The following is a 14171-nucleotide window of genomic DNA, read 5'->3' as shown; positions in this document are numbered from 1 at the left end:
GTAATCACAAAATGTTGACTCATAAAATTTCTTTTTTTTTCTTGAGGTGGAGCTTCGCTCTTGTTGCCCAGGCTGGAGTGCAATGGCACGATCTCGGCTCACTGCAACCTCCACCTCCTGGGTTCAAGTGATTTTCCTGCCCCTGCTCCCGAATAGCTGGGATTATAGGTGCCCGCCACCAAACCTGGTTAATTTTTTGTATTTTTAGTAGGGACAGTGTTTCACCTAACTGTCTGGTCTCGAGACCTGGCCAGGCTGGTCTCGAACTCCTGACCTCAGGTGATCCACCCACCTTGGCCTCCCAAAGTGCTGGGTTTACAGGCGTGAGCCACCATGCCCAGCTGACTCATAAAGTTTCTAGCATTAATACTTACAATAAGGAGATACAAAGTGAGGAAAAAAAAATTATAATTCTCACCTGTAATTGATCTGTTTTGCCTAAACGTGAATTACTTATAATTCCTTTCATGCTTGGCAACATTTAGGCTGTGTTAAATACTTTTTCTCTTAATATGACATGCTTAAAAATACATCTCCTTTTTTTTTTTTTTTTAATTTTAAAATTTTTTTTTGAGACAGGGTCTTGCTGTCACCCGGGCTGGAGTGCAGTGATGTGGTCTCAGTTCACTGAAACCTCCACCTCCCAGACTCAAGTCATCCACCCTCCTCTGCCTTCTGATAGCTGGGACTACAGGCGTGCACCACCGTGCCTGGCTAATTTTTGTATTTTTTGTAGAGACAGGGTTTAGCTATATTGCCCATGCTGGTTCTCCTTTTTATGTTTAAGGGCACTCTTTAGGGTAGTATAAGGATGCTTCAGGGAATAGTTCATGTTCTTCCCACCATGTTCATAAGAGAGCATCCCATCTGCTTTTGTAAGCCTCTGCTTTTGCACAGTGTTTTCTCCTGGTAGATCCAGGATATTGGCAGTAATGACCATCCACCCCCTCCAGGCCTTGACTCTGTCCCACTTTGCCAGAGGACACCTTCCTACCTTTTACCTCCACTGGTGATCCTAGCTCTTTGCTAGGTAGGCACCTTAAGGGGGTTGAAGGTCAGTATGCAGCAGCCATGATTCTGTTTTCCATATAGCAACACAGTCTATTTGTGGTCAGAGGATTCTCTATGCTTGTAGTTTCCTCTTACTTTCATTATTAATGAAAATAACTGGCATGCAGTGACCTGAGATGACCATATTAGTAGACGTCTGGAATAGGTTTATTATTTTTAAACAAGCCAGTACAAACATGGAAAAAGGGCAACACACTTGTCATTTAGTGTGTGACGGACATGCATGATCAGCATGGTTAATAGGAAAGTGGAAAATGTTTTAATCAGAAAAAGAAGGAAACTTTGGACATGTAGCTAGAAATACAGTTGTTTTTGAGTTGAGGAAGGGCAGGTATGCTCCATTTTTCAGTAATTGTGTCTGTTTTGGACTTTTTAAACTTAGGCTTCTCATCGAATGAAAACTCCAGTCAAGTACATGACCGGGACCACTGTCCTTCCATTTAACCCAGCAGCCTTTGGAGAGGTAGAATTTTCATATATTTCTATTTACTTTTTGTAAGTGTTCTAAAACGATCACACCACACCCGAAGAGGTGTCTGTCATTTTGTTGTGTTTTAGGTAAACCCATATTGTGTCATTGTTCTTCATCTGGTTGTTTATTTAAAAAAACAGTATTGGGAAATTGGTATTATTTTAATTCATAGTGAAGTACGTAAATACATTTATCTCAGTGAGATTCTTTTTGTGAAAAAACTGGATGTTCTGTAGTGATTACTGTTGGGATTTTGCAGCAAGTTAGATTTGGGTTTTAAAGCCAACATGTTGTTGAGGTTGTTAGGGTTATTTAGTTTTGAAGGTTGGAGAGGATTAATTGATCACACTTACTAAGGGAAATTCTGTTTTTTAGATCATTGACTTGCACTAGGTAAATTACAAGAAGTACTCTTGTTCAGAGTAAGAATATTCACAGTGAATTTGTTGCCTATCCTAATGATCAGTGAAAAAGCTTCCAGAGGATGGACTCCTTGGTAGCCGGTTTATATAAGGGTTGTTTTTGTTTGTTTGTTTGTTTTTGAGAAGGAGTCTCACTCTGTTCCCCAGGCTGGAGTACAGTGAATGGCGTGATCTCGGCTCATTACACCCTCGCCTCCTGGGCTCAAGTGAATCTCCTGACTCAGTCTCCTGAGTAGCCGAGACTACAGGCGTGCACCACCACTCCTGGCTCATTTTGTTATCTTTTTGGTAGAGATAGGTTTCACCATGTTTCCCAGGCTGGTCTTGAACTCCTGGGCTAAAGCAGTCCTCCTGCCTCAGCCTCCCAAAGTGTTGGGATTACAGGCATGAGCCACTGTGTCTGGTCTATGTTAGAGGTTTTTATGGTGTTATATCTATTTTTCTGTAGATGAATTGAACCCATTTTCTCAAATTCTTGTGTCAGTGGGGTAAACACAACTGGAATTCTGCAGGAATAATAGGCCATTTGCTTCAGATTTCTGTCCTCTCTCTCTCTCTCTCTGTCTATCTCACACACACACACACACACACACACACACACACACACACACACACACACAAACACACACATACGGCTTTTAAAAAATAATGATTTTTATTATAATTTTCAACTTTTATTTTAGGTTTGAGGTTACATGTAAAGGTTTGATATATAGGTAAATATGTGTCATGGGGGTTTGTTATATATACTATTTCATTACCCAGATATTAAGCCCAATACCCCATAGTTATCTTTTCTGCTCCTCTCCCTCCTCCCACCCTCTCTCTTCAAGTAGACCCCAGTGTCTGTTGTTTGCTTCTTTGCATTCAGAAGTTCTTATCATCTGACTCCCACTTACAAGTGAGAACATGTGGTATTTGATTTTCTGTTCCTGCTTAGTTTGCTAAGGATAACAGCCTCCAGCTCCAATTTCTGACTTTAAAAGTTCAGTTTGTATTTTAACAATCTTAAAAAATTCTTTGGATTTGCAAGCCTTGTTATACAAATTTTGCTCCATTATGGCGTATTTTCTGCCTTCCATGAGGATTGGAATAGCTTTATAAAGAAGGGTGGGTGAATCAAAACTAGAAATTGTTACTTTGAAGAGTACCGTCCCACATTGACTTTTTGAGAAGCTTATGCAGTCTTCCTCTCCGTTCTGTTTGTAGATCGTTCTGTACTTGCGCATGTGCCTCGCACACAGTGCGGGGGTGGTGCCCACCTCTCAGAGTTTGGCTGATATGCAGGATCATGCTCCAGCCATTGGACGCTACATACGGACTTTAATGTCAGGCGGGCAGACGGCACCCTCATCATCTTCTAACAAGAGTGGGGAAACTAACCCTGTCCAGATCTACATTGGCCTGCTTCAGCAGCTGTTAGCAGGTGTTGGAGGTAGGAATTTGCGACGCGAAGGGAAGATATTAAAGCACTTAAGCAAAAATCTAATTTTAAACCTAGCTAACAAAGTATAGCAAAATTATTCTTTCTCTTCACTTCTGTAACCGAACATTAGCCTTTGTTTTTTTTTAAACTTATCTGATTCATTCTGGATACACTACTTCTTTTTTCAGAAAGAAATGCTAACAATAGATAATACATTTTTACTTCGGAAGTAGATGTGAAGAACAGGATATCCTTTTTATAGATAGCTCATCTGTAAATTTGCTGTAGTGAATCACATACTATATTTAGGTTGTGTAGGGTTTTTTTTTTTTTTTTTTAATAGAACCGAAAGAATGTGTGCTAAAGCAGTGGCCTTATACTTAAAAGGAATTTAGTGATCCCTGTATGTTCATTACTTTTCTTGAAATTTAAAGTGGTTCTAAATTCTTACTTAGGTTTGCCGGTTATGTACTGTCTATTGGAAGCTGTGTCAGTGTATCCAGAAAAGCTGGCTACCAAATTTGTAGACAAAACAGAATGGATAAAGGTATGTTCTGCATGTACCTTTTTTTTTTTTTTTTTTAAATTGTATTTCAGACTTTAACCTCATGATTTCTTTTTCCTGCCAGCATCCCTATGACCTTTTCTGCCTTAAGGTCGTTTTGAAAACTCTCTCATCATCAGACACTTACTGGGAAGCATGTAGGTCACTATGTCTCCTTGACACATCTGGAGGAGAGTGGGAGATGAATTGAGAAGCATAGGAGTATAAAGAAAATTTCCTTTTCTGTTTCGAAAGTTTTTTGTTTTTGTTTTTTTTAGAAAAAATAAGCAATGGGTTTGTGTAGTTTAAATAAAGACTATGTAAAATGTCTCTTTTCCATAACCATCTCCAACCTACCCTAATTTTTGCCCTTTCCTCTCCCCTCTGACAAACATATGTAAGTCACCATTTATGTATGGCATCCTTTCTAGAGTTTACTTATGTACATACACATAAAAACATGCATTTAAAATTTTTGTCCCATCTTTTTATAAAAAGCAGCATACTATTCATACTGTTTTATACATTCTTTCACTTTATAGTAGAGAGATATTCCACTACAACTATGGAGAGCGCATCTTCTTTAACAGCCTCAGTTTTTATTGTATGAGTGTACTATCATGTATTCTAGATCTTTATAGATGGTCACGTAGAGTACTTCCATTCTGCTACAATGAATAATCTATCATCTTGCATATTGAGGAAGTATATGTTTTAGATGGATTCCCCAGAGGTGGAATAGCTGGATCAGAGGACATGTACTTTTGTAATTTTCTTTCTTTCTTTTTTTTTTTTTTTGTAATTTTCATAGATAATGCCACACCCTCCATGTGTGTGGTACCAATGTACACTTCTACCAGTCATGTATGAGAGTGTTCCTGTCCCATGGCTATACCAAAAGGGATGCCAGGTTTAGCAAGTAAAAATACAAGATACTCAGTTAAATTTGAATTTCAGATAAATAATGAATAATTTTTTTTTTAGTATAAGTATTGGCCCATGTGCTACATATTGCGGTTCTTTTTTTGGAAAATACAGCTTGAATGATGGTAAAAATGTACAAATTATATCTTTAAGGGTGAAAACATGAAAGAAATTTACCAAGAGGTGTGAGTTTTGCACATTTCTGGATAATCTGGTCTTATGAAATTGCTTCTATTTTAAAAAGGTTTTTTTATTTCTTATGAATATTTACTGATTTTAAAATTATTTCAAAGTTTTTGAGCTTTGATGTTTTAGATGAGAGGTTGTCATACAGTAGTCAAAAGTCCAAATAGGGCCTGCCTCTTGTTTTTGTATGGTTTGCAAGCTAAGAATGGTTTTTACATTTTTAAATGTGGAAAAAAAAATCAAGAAACGAATAACGTTTCATGACACAAATCTTGTCGTGTCCACGTTTTACTGGAACCTAGCCACGCTCATTCGTTGCGTATTGTCTGTTGCTGCCTTTGTACTGCAGTGGCAGAATGGAGTAGTTGCAGCAGAGACCAAATGGCCCATAAAGCCTTTCAGTTTTTTTACAGAAGTTTGCTGACCCTTGTTTTAGATCATCTGTGAATAAATTTCACCTGTTTTGTGCTTGTGTATCTTTGATGAAAATGGACCTAGGATTTTGTTATATAATTCATTCAACTTTCATTTTGTTTTCAAATAATAGCTTTTTTTCCTCAATATCCATCAACAGATTGAATATTCTTTTAATTTTAAAAGATGTTGTAGTGAGGCTCGTGGTTCTGTGTCATGTGTATATATTTTTTTTTTATACTGCTCAGAGTCTGATGAATAGCAGTAAAGAAGAAATGCGCGAACTGGCAGCATTGTTTTATTCTGTGGTGGTATCAACAGTGTCGGGGAATGAGTTGAAATCAATGATAGAACAGCTTATAAAGACTACAAAAGACAATCACGTATGTTATTTTGTTTTCATTCCTTTTTGTGGGAGATAGGGTTTCATAAAAGGATCTAACTTAATTTTTGGTTTTTATCTTCTCATTTGTAAAATGAACTTATAAATTCCTTGCTTTTATGCCTGTAAAGAGTAAATGAGATAGGTAATACATTAGTTCAGTCAGCTCACTTAACAAGTGTGGTGCTGTGTCTGATAAGCACTGTTTTAGGTGCTAGGAGTACAGTGATTCATAAATACATGAGAATCCCTGGTACAACAGGATGCTCAGAACCTGCAACCATACCACCGTGAGCACACCTAATCTCATCTGATCTTGGAAACTAAAACTAAGCAGGGTCGGGCCTGATTAGTACTGAGAGCGAGAAATGTTAGCTCCATTTTACTTCCTCACCTGCTGCTAGTGAAAAAACAAGTTTTACTTCAAATAGTCTGTTGGTTACCTTGTGTTTGGAGGTTTTGGCAATTAGAAATAGGATCTGTTCATTGTCTGTTGGCAATAGAAAGACATTATGTGTGAAAGTTATGATATTCTAGTTATGTAAGTGCTATAAGCTACAAAGTGGCGTGGGAGCATGTAGGAGCATGTAGGAAAGTCATCTCACCTGGAATTGGAGTGGGCATGGAATTAGAGAATGTAAATCTTAAAGTGAATCAAGATTCAGCTTCTCAAAATTCCGTTAGAAACTCAAGGTTTCTCTTATTCCCTAAGCTCAATGCATTAGCATCCAGTGAAACCTCAAGTGTTCACTTTATTCTTTAGCCTTATGTTTTGTTGGTGAGATGATCCTAATAGACACACAATTACTGCCATGTAGTTTTGCATGCATGAGAAAGAGCCAGAGATATGCTATTGTTTTGCTAAATTCAGAGCCCGGAGATACAGCATGGATCCTTGCTTGCATTGGGATTCACGGTGGGAAGGTATTTGGCTAAAAAGAAAATGAGAATGGCAGAGCAACAAGACCTGGAGAGAAATGCTGACACCCTCCCTGATCAAGAGGAACTCATTCAGAGTGCTACAGAAACAATAGGTAATCAATGTCTTTATGCCGACTTGGGTGTTGCAGCTTTTGAATTATGTTTAATTTTAATATGGCGTTTCAGTTTCTTTTTATGGCATTGTACTTTAAAGACACAAGTTTTTTCACAAAAAACTTACTTGATAAATTCTGTATTTTTAATAACAACAAAGGCTGGGTGTGGTAACTCATGCCTATAATCTCAGTACTTTGGGAGGCCAAGGTGGGAGGATCACTTGAGTCCAGGAGTTTGAGACCAGTCTAGTCAGCATAGTGAGACCTAGCCTCTACAAAAAAAATTAACAAACTTAGCTTGGTATAGTGGCGTGTACCTGTAGCCTCAACTACTGAGGAGGCTAAGGTGGGAGAATCACTGGAGCCTGGGAGGTCGAGGCCATACCACTGCACTCCCGCCTGGGTGACAGAGCTAGACCTTGTCTCAAAAAAACAAAACAAAACAAAACAAAAAACAAAGCAGTGAAAGCACTCCATTTTTTTTTTCTCCATGTTTTTTTCCTACATGTTTTTATAAACAGGGATGATCCTATTATGGTAAAAAAATTTATACATTAAAAAAATACTACTCTATCCCCTGTAGCCATGTTGTCTTTCCACTGAATAAATGTTAACAAATTGTCAACTCAAAGATATTGTACACTTTGATTTTATTTTGCCATCTTAAAAAAATCTTGAGTACATCACTGGTTGCTTTGGGTCGTAAGAATAATGGTATATAATTCTCTTTTTGGCTGAATGTGCTTACAGGCTCATTTTTGGACAGTACATCACCCCTCCTGGCAATTGCTGCCTGCACAGCCCTGGGTGAAATAGGCAGAAATGGTCCACTTCCAATCCCCAGTGAGGGATCTGGCTTTACCAAATTGCATCTTGTAGAAAGCTTATTAAGTAGAATACCTTCCAGTAAAGAGACAAATAAGGTAAGTCTTTTTCTTATTTCTTCCCTTTCTGGAATTCTGTCTTTCTGTGAATAAATGAGCAAAAACAAATTATAATGAGAATAGATGGCATTACAGCTGGAGGAAGGATTTAATGTAAAAATGGGTGATAAAGAAGCAAATCTAAGTGTTTACTTTTGAACTAGAGGTGATCTGTGTACAATCTTAGTGTGTACATCTTTTGACCCAGTCATTCCAATTTAGATCTTTATAACTGTTAAGATTTGAGTGAAGTATTAAATTCATCAGGAAATATCTTTTGTCATGCAAAAGGTGTACAATAAAATGTTAAGTAGTTTTATGATTTTTTTAAAATTTTAGGCCAAATATAAATCCTAACTGCCTAAAGCCAGTTTTGTGATCAGAACACCTCAATTTTGAGGTATAAGATGATTTAATGAGCAGAAATACCAGTTTACTACTACAAGTTTAATTGATACAATCTTTTTTTTTTTTTTTTTTTTTTTTTTTTTTTTTTTTTTTTTTTTTTTTTTTGTGAGATGGAGTTTTGCTCTTGTCGTTCAAGCTGGAGTGCAGTGGTGCGATCGTGGCTCACTGCAACCTCTGTCTCCCAGGTTCAGGCGGGTGATTCTCCTGCCTCAGCCTCCTGAGTAGCTCAGATTATAGGCTCACACCACCATGTCCAGCTAATTTTTGTATTTCTGGTAGAGATGGGGTTGGCCAGGCAGGTCTCGAACTCCTGACCTCAGGCACTCCCACCTGCCTCAGCCTCCCAAAGTGCTAGGATTACAGGCTTGAGCCACCGAGCCTGGCCTAACTGATATAATCTTAATCTTGGTCTAACTACTGTTTAAAACTTTCTGAGAAGATACACAGTATAGTTTTTATTAGCTATTAACTAATCATTGCCAAATATTGTTAAGCACTTCTAATGTGCCAGAGAGTATGTTAAGTGCTTTGCATGCATTGATTGAATCTTCTAAAAGGTCTAATGAAATAGGCACAGTTGTCATCTCTGTATGAGCTAACATGAGGAAACAGCGTCACAGAGAGGGGAAGTAACTTGCTTAAGGTCACACACCAGTATAGGCTGAAATGGTTGAGATGTGATTTGGTCCTAGGTCCACTGGGCCCAGAACCCACATTTTAAATCATTATAGTTTAAAAGGTAATAAGCCTAGAGGCTTTCTTCTTTCTTCTTTTGCAGCTGTGGATCCTTAGTGGACTCAAATTTGTGTGTTTCTACCTTCAATGACTTACAGACACACGACTGTAAAATTTGATGCTTTTGTAAAAACTTATGCATTGAGGTGTTAGATAGACTGCCCTTCCCTATCATCTCATTTTGGAAATACTGTGCTGGCGTAAAGCTAGTATATACTCTGTTTAAAAGAAAAAAATTTGATGTTCTTCCAGATGAAAGAACGAGCAATCCAAACACTGGGATATTTTCCAGTTGGGGATGGAGATTTCCCTCACCAGAAACTCCTCTTGCAAGGTCTGATGGATTCTGTGGAGGTATTTATATTGCTACCTGATTGTTAGTTATTCAAAGAAAAGGCATTGGTTTTTGTTTTTTTTTTTTTTTTTTTTGGTGCAGTTTTGCATGCTGTGAGATTTTTAATTAAGCATTTACTCGTTTATTCACCAGATACTTGAGTACTAGTTTTGTGCTCATCACTGTGCTAGGTATAGCATTGACTAAATCACCTATGAAGGAAAGACCTTTTCTTAAAATTTTTGAGCAAAGCACGGTGTAGTGTAGGTAGAAGGGGAAATATACCCACATACCCCGTCAGCCAGATGTGTGGAGTGAGCCTTTAAAAAACAGTTGTTCTTGAGTGTTTCAGTTGGTATTTCAGTTGTTTTCAAGTCTGATGATTTAGCTTCTGTCCTCTAGATGCCTAGTGTGTGGTGGAGAAGACCTACGAGTAGGCAAATGCCAGGATAGTGTACTGTCTCAGCATGGCCTGATCTGACCCTTCTTTCCCTAGCCTTGATCCTTGACGTTCACTCACTTTCTGTATACCAGCCTCTTTGGCCGCCTTTTACTGAGCTTTTGAAAGCCTCCTACTTCCTTCTCAGATTGTTGCCTTGCTAAAGAATCTACCCTAGTAGATTTAAATCCCTGAGTGAGGTGGGTTTCTTCTAGGTTTTTTTTTTTTTTCTTTTTTTGAGATGGAGTTTCGCTCTGTCTCCCACGCTGGAGTAAAGTGGCATGATATTGGCTCACTGCAACCTCCACCTCCCGGGTTCAAGCAGTTCTTCTGTGTCAGCCTCCCAAGTAGCTGGGATTACAGGTGCACGCCACCATGCCTGGCTGATATTTGTATTTTTAATAGAGATGAGGTTTCACCATGTTGACCAGGCTGGTCTTGAACTTCTGACCTCAGGTGATCTGCCCACCTCAGCCTCCTAAAGTGCTGGGATTACAGATGTGGACCACTGCACCCGGCCTGTTTTGTTTTTTCTAATGAAGGCTTCTCTGGATTCTTAACTTACTTTTAATGTCATTATTTTAAGAGTTTAGAAATACATGAAAATCTAGAAGTATGGAAATAAGGTACAGAGATTAAATGATGAGAATAATGAAAACCATGAAACAGAAGCAGAATATCTTCACAGTCGAATAGGACATAGTGCTGAAGGTTTTTTTGGTTTCTTTTAACTGTTTCATTTATTTATTTTATTTTTACAACATTGTGTAAATGTGATCTCATTGTGTCACCATGGCTGGAGTACACTACATCTCCCAGGCTCAAACCATCCTCCCACGTCACCTTCTAAGCAGCTGGGACCACAGGCATGCGCCACCATGCCTGGCTAATATTTTAATTTTTTGTAGAGACAGAGTATCCCTGTGTTGCCTAGGGTGGTCTTGAACTCCTGGGCTCAAGTGATCCTTCCACCTAGATCTCCCGAAATGCTGGGATTACAGGCATAAGCCACTGTGCCTCTCCCATTTTTAATTTTTTAAATTGATACATAATAGTTTTACATATTTATGGGATATATATGATATTTTGATACAAGCATACAATGTATAATGATCAAATTAGGGTAATTGGGATATCCATCACCTTAAGCATTTTTCATTTCTTTGTGTTCGGAGTATGTCAGATTTTCTCTTCTCACTATTTTGAAATATACAATAAATTCTTATTAACTATATTTGCCCTGTTGTGCTGCCAAACACTAAAACTTAATTTTTCTAACTGTATTTTTGTTCCCATTAGCCAAGCTCTCTTCCCTGCCTCTCCATTACCTTTCCTGGCCTTTGGTAACCACCATTTGTTCACTACCTCCATAGATCAATTTTCTCACATATAAGTGAGAACATAGGATATTTGCTCTGTGCCTGGCTTATTTCACTAAATACAATGTCCTCCAGTTCCATCTATGTTGCTGTCAGCAACAGGATTTCATTCTTTTTTATGGCTGAATAATATTCCATTGTGTATATATACCACTTTTTAAAAATCCATTCATCTGTTGCTGGACACTTAGATTGATATCTTGTTTTGGCTATTGTTAATAGTGCTGCAGTAAACATTGGAGTACAAATACCTCTTCAGAATACAGATTTTCTTTCTTCTGGATATATACTTAGGATACATACTGGGATTGCTGGGTTATATGATAGTTTTTTAGTTTTTTGAGGAACCTTCATACTGTTTTCCCACCAACAGTGTATTAATGTTCTCCTTTCTTCACATTCTGACTATCACGTATTGTTTTCTGTCTTCTTGATACTGGCTGTTCTAACTAGGGTGAGATGAGATCTCATTGTGGTTTTTCTCTGCATTTCTGTCATGATTAGTGATGCTGAACTTTTTGTCATATACTTGTTGGCCATTTATATACCTTTTTTTGAGAAATAACTATTCAGATCTTTTGTCCATTTTCAAATCAGATTGTTTATTTGCTATTGAGTTGAATTCCTTACTTACTGTGTATTTTAATCTCTTGTCAGATGGATAATTTGCAGATATTTTCGTCTATGCCATAGGTTGTCTCTTCGCTCTGTTGGATGTTTCCTTTGCTGTGCAGAAGCTTTTTAGCTTGATATAATCCCATTTGTCAATTTTTGCTTTAGTTGGTCTGTGCTTTTATGATCTTACTTAAGAAATCTGTGCCCAGACCAATATTCTGAAATGTTTCTCCAACGTTTTTTTGTAGTAGTCTCAACATTCAGATCTTAGATTAATTCTATTGTGGTTTGATATGGTGAGACAAAGGGGCCCAGTTTCATTTTTCTACATGTGGATATCTAGTTTTTCTAGCACAGCTTACTGAAGAGACTATTCCTTCCTCAATATATGTTCTTGATGCCTTTGTTGAAAATGAGTTGACTGTAAATGGATAGATTTATCTTTGGGTTCTCTATTCTGTTCCATTGGTGTATGTGTCTGTTTTTATGCCAGTTCCATGCTGTTTTGCTTACCATAGCTTTGTAATATATTTTGAAGTCAGGTAATGCAGTGCTTCTGGCTTTATTCTTTTTGCTCAGTATTTTTTGCTCATTATTCAGGGTCTTTGGTGCTTTCATACAAATTTTAGGATTGTTTTTCTAGTTCTGCTTTGATGAACGCCATTGATATTTTGATAGGGATTATGTTGAATCTGTTGATCGTTTTCGGTAGTATGGAAATTTTAATAATACTATTTCAATCCATGAACATGGGATATGTATTCTGTTGTGTGTTCTTTTTAATTTCTTTCATCAATGTTTTATAGTTTTCATTACAGAGAGCTTTTACTTCTTTGGTTATAATTTGTCCCTAGGTTTTTGTTTTTTGTTTTTTTTTGGTAGCTGTTATAAGTGGGATTGCTTTCTTGATTTCTTTTTCAAATTGTTTGCTGCTGGCCTATTAGTCTGTTCTCACACTGCTGTAACTGGGTAACTTATAAAGAAAAGAGATTTAATTGACTCACAGTTCTGCAGGCTGTACAGTAAGCATGGCTGGGAAGGCCTCAGAAAACTTACAATCTTGGCAGAAGGCAAAGAGGAAGCAGGCATGTCTTACATGGCAGGAGCAGGAGAAAAAGAACAAAGCAGGAGGTGCTACACACTTTTAAACAACCAGACCTTATGAGAATTCACTCACTATCAGAACAGTAAGGGAGAAGTCCACTCCCATGATCCAGTCACCCCACCACCAGGCCCCTCCTCCAACATTGGGGATTACTATTCAGTCATGAGGTTTGGGCAGGGACACAAATCCAAAGCATGTCACATATAATGCAACTGTTTATATGTTGATTTTGTATCCTGTAACTTACTGACTTTATCAGTTCTAATAATTTTTTATTTATCTTTTAAAGAACCCAATTTTTCATTTCATTAATCTTCTGTAGTTTTTTTAGTCTCAATTTCATTTACTTCTGTTCTGAATTTTATTATTTCTTTCCTTTATTAATTTTGGGTTTGCTTTGCTTTTGCTTTTCTAGTTCTTTAAAATGCATCATTATGTTGTTTATTTGAAGTCTTTATACTTTTCTGATGTAAACATTTATTGCTGTAAACTTCCCACTTAGCACTGCTTTTGCTGTTTCCCATAGATTTTGGTATGTTGTGTTTTTATTTTCATTTGTATCAAGAAATTTTAAATTTTTCTTTCTTAATTTTTTCATAGATCCGTTGGTTGTTCAGGAACGTGTTGTTTAATTTCCATGTATTTCTATAGTTTCCAAAGTTCCACTTGTTATTGATTTCTAGTTTTATTCCATTGTAGTCAGAAAAGATACTTGATATGATTTAGATTTTTTTGAATTGCTTGAGACTTGCTTTGTGGTCTAACATATGGTCTATCCTGGAAAATGTTCCATGTGCTGATGAGAAAAGATGTGTATTCTACAGCAGTTGGATGAAATGTTCTGTAAATGTCAGGTCCATTTTGTCTAGAGTGTAGTTCAGTTTCGATTTGGGTTGCTTGCTTTTCTGTCTGAATGACCTGTCCATTACTGGAAATGGGGTGTTGAAGTCAGTCTTCAACTATTATTGTGTTGCAGTCTATCTCTCCCTTTAAATCTATTATGCTTTATACGTTTGAGTGCTCCAATACTGTGTGCATATATATTTATCACCTTTATATCCTCTTGCTGAATTGAGCCCTTTATCGTCACATAATGACCTTGGTCTTTTTCTAGTTTTTGACTTGAAGTCTTAATCTGATGCAAGTATAGTTACATCTGTTCTTTTTGGGTTTTCATTTGCATGAAGTATCTTTTTCATACCTTTACCTTCAATCTGTGTGTATCTTTATAGGTTAAGTGAATTTCTTTTTTTTTTCTTTCCGAAATGGAGTCTCACTCCATTGCCCAGGCTGGAGTGCAGCAATCTCAGCTCACTGCAGCCTCCACCTCCTGGGTTCAAGTGATTCTCCTGCCT

At 37.4% G+C, this 14171-nt stretch overlaps 1 protein-coding gene across 4 annotated transcripts in view; it reads left to right on the top strand.

Annotated features, from left to right (window-relative positions):
* Positions 1–14171, top strand: part of ECPAS (Ecm29 proteasome adaptor and scaffold) — a 130063-nt gene that overhangs the window by 71166 nt on the left and 44726 nt on the right. For all 4 annotated transcript variants that reach the window (XM_030919233.1, XM_030919230.1, XM_030919232.1 and 1 more), the window contains 7 exons: positions 1454–1534; positions 3175–3400; positions 3847–3938; positions 5708–5842; positions 6713–6875; positions 7629–7801; positions 9197–9298. In XM_030919233.1, the coding sequence (XP_030775093.1) occupies positions 1454–1534; positions 3175–3400; positions 3847–3938; positions 5708–5842; positions 6713–6875; positions 7629–7801; positions 9197–9298 (972 nt within the window). The remainder of the gene's footprint in view (positions 1–1453; positions 1535–3174; positions 3401–3846; positions 3939–5707; positions 5843–6712; positions 6876–7628; positions 7802–9196; positions 9299–14171) is intronic.

This window comes from Rhinopithecus roxellana, chromosome 16, assembly GCF_007565055.1.
Source record: "Rhinopithecus roxellana isolate Shanxi Qingling chromosome 16, ASM756505v1, whole genome shotgun sequence".
Classification (NCBI taxonomy): Eukaryota; Metazoa; Chordata; class Mammalia; order Primates; family Cercopithecidae; genus Rhinopithecus; species Rhinopithecus roxellana.
The sequence above is the reverse complement of the archived record's forward strand: the minus strand, read 5'-3'. Positions and strand labels throughout refer to the sequence as shown.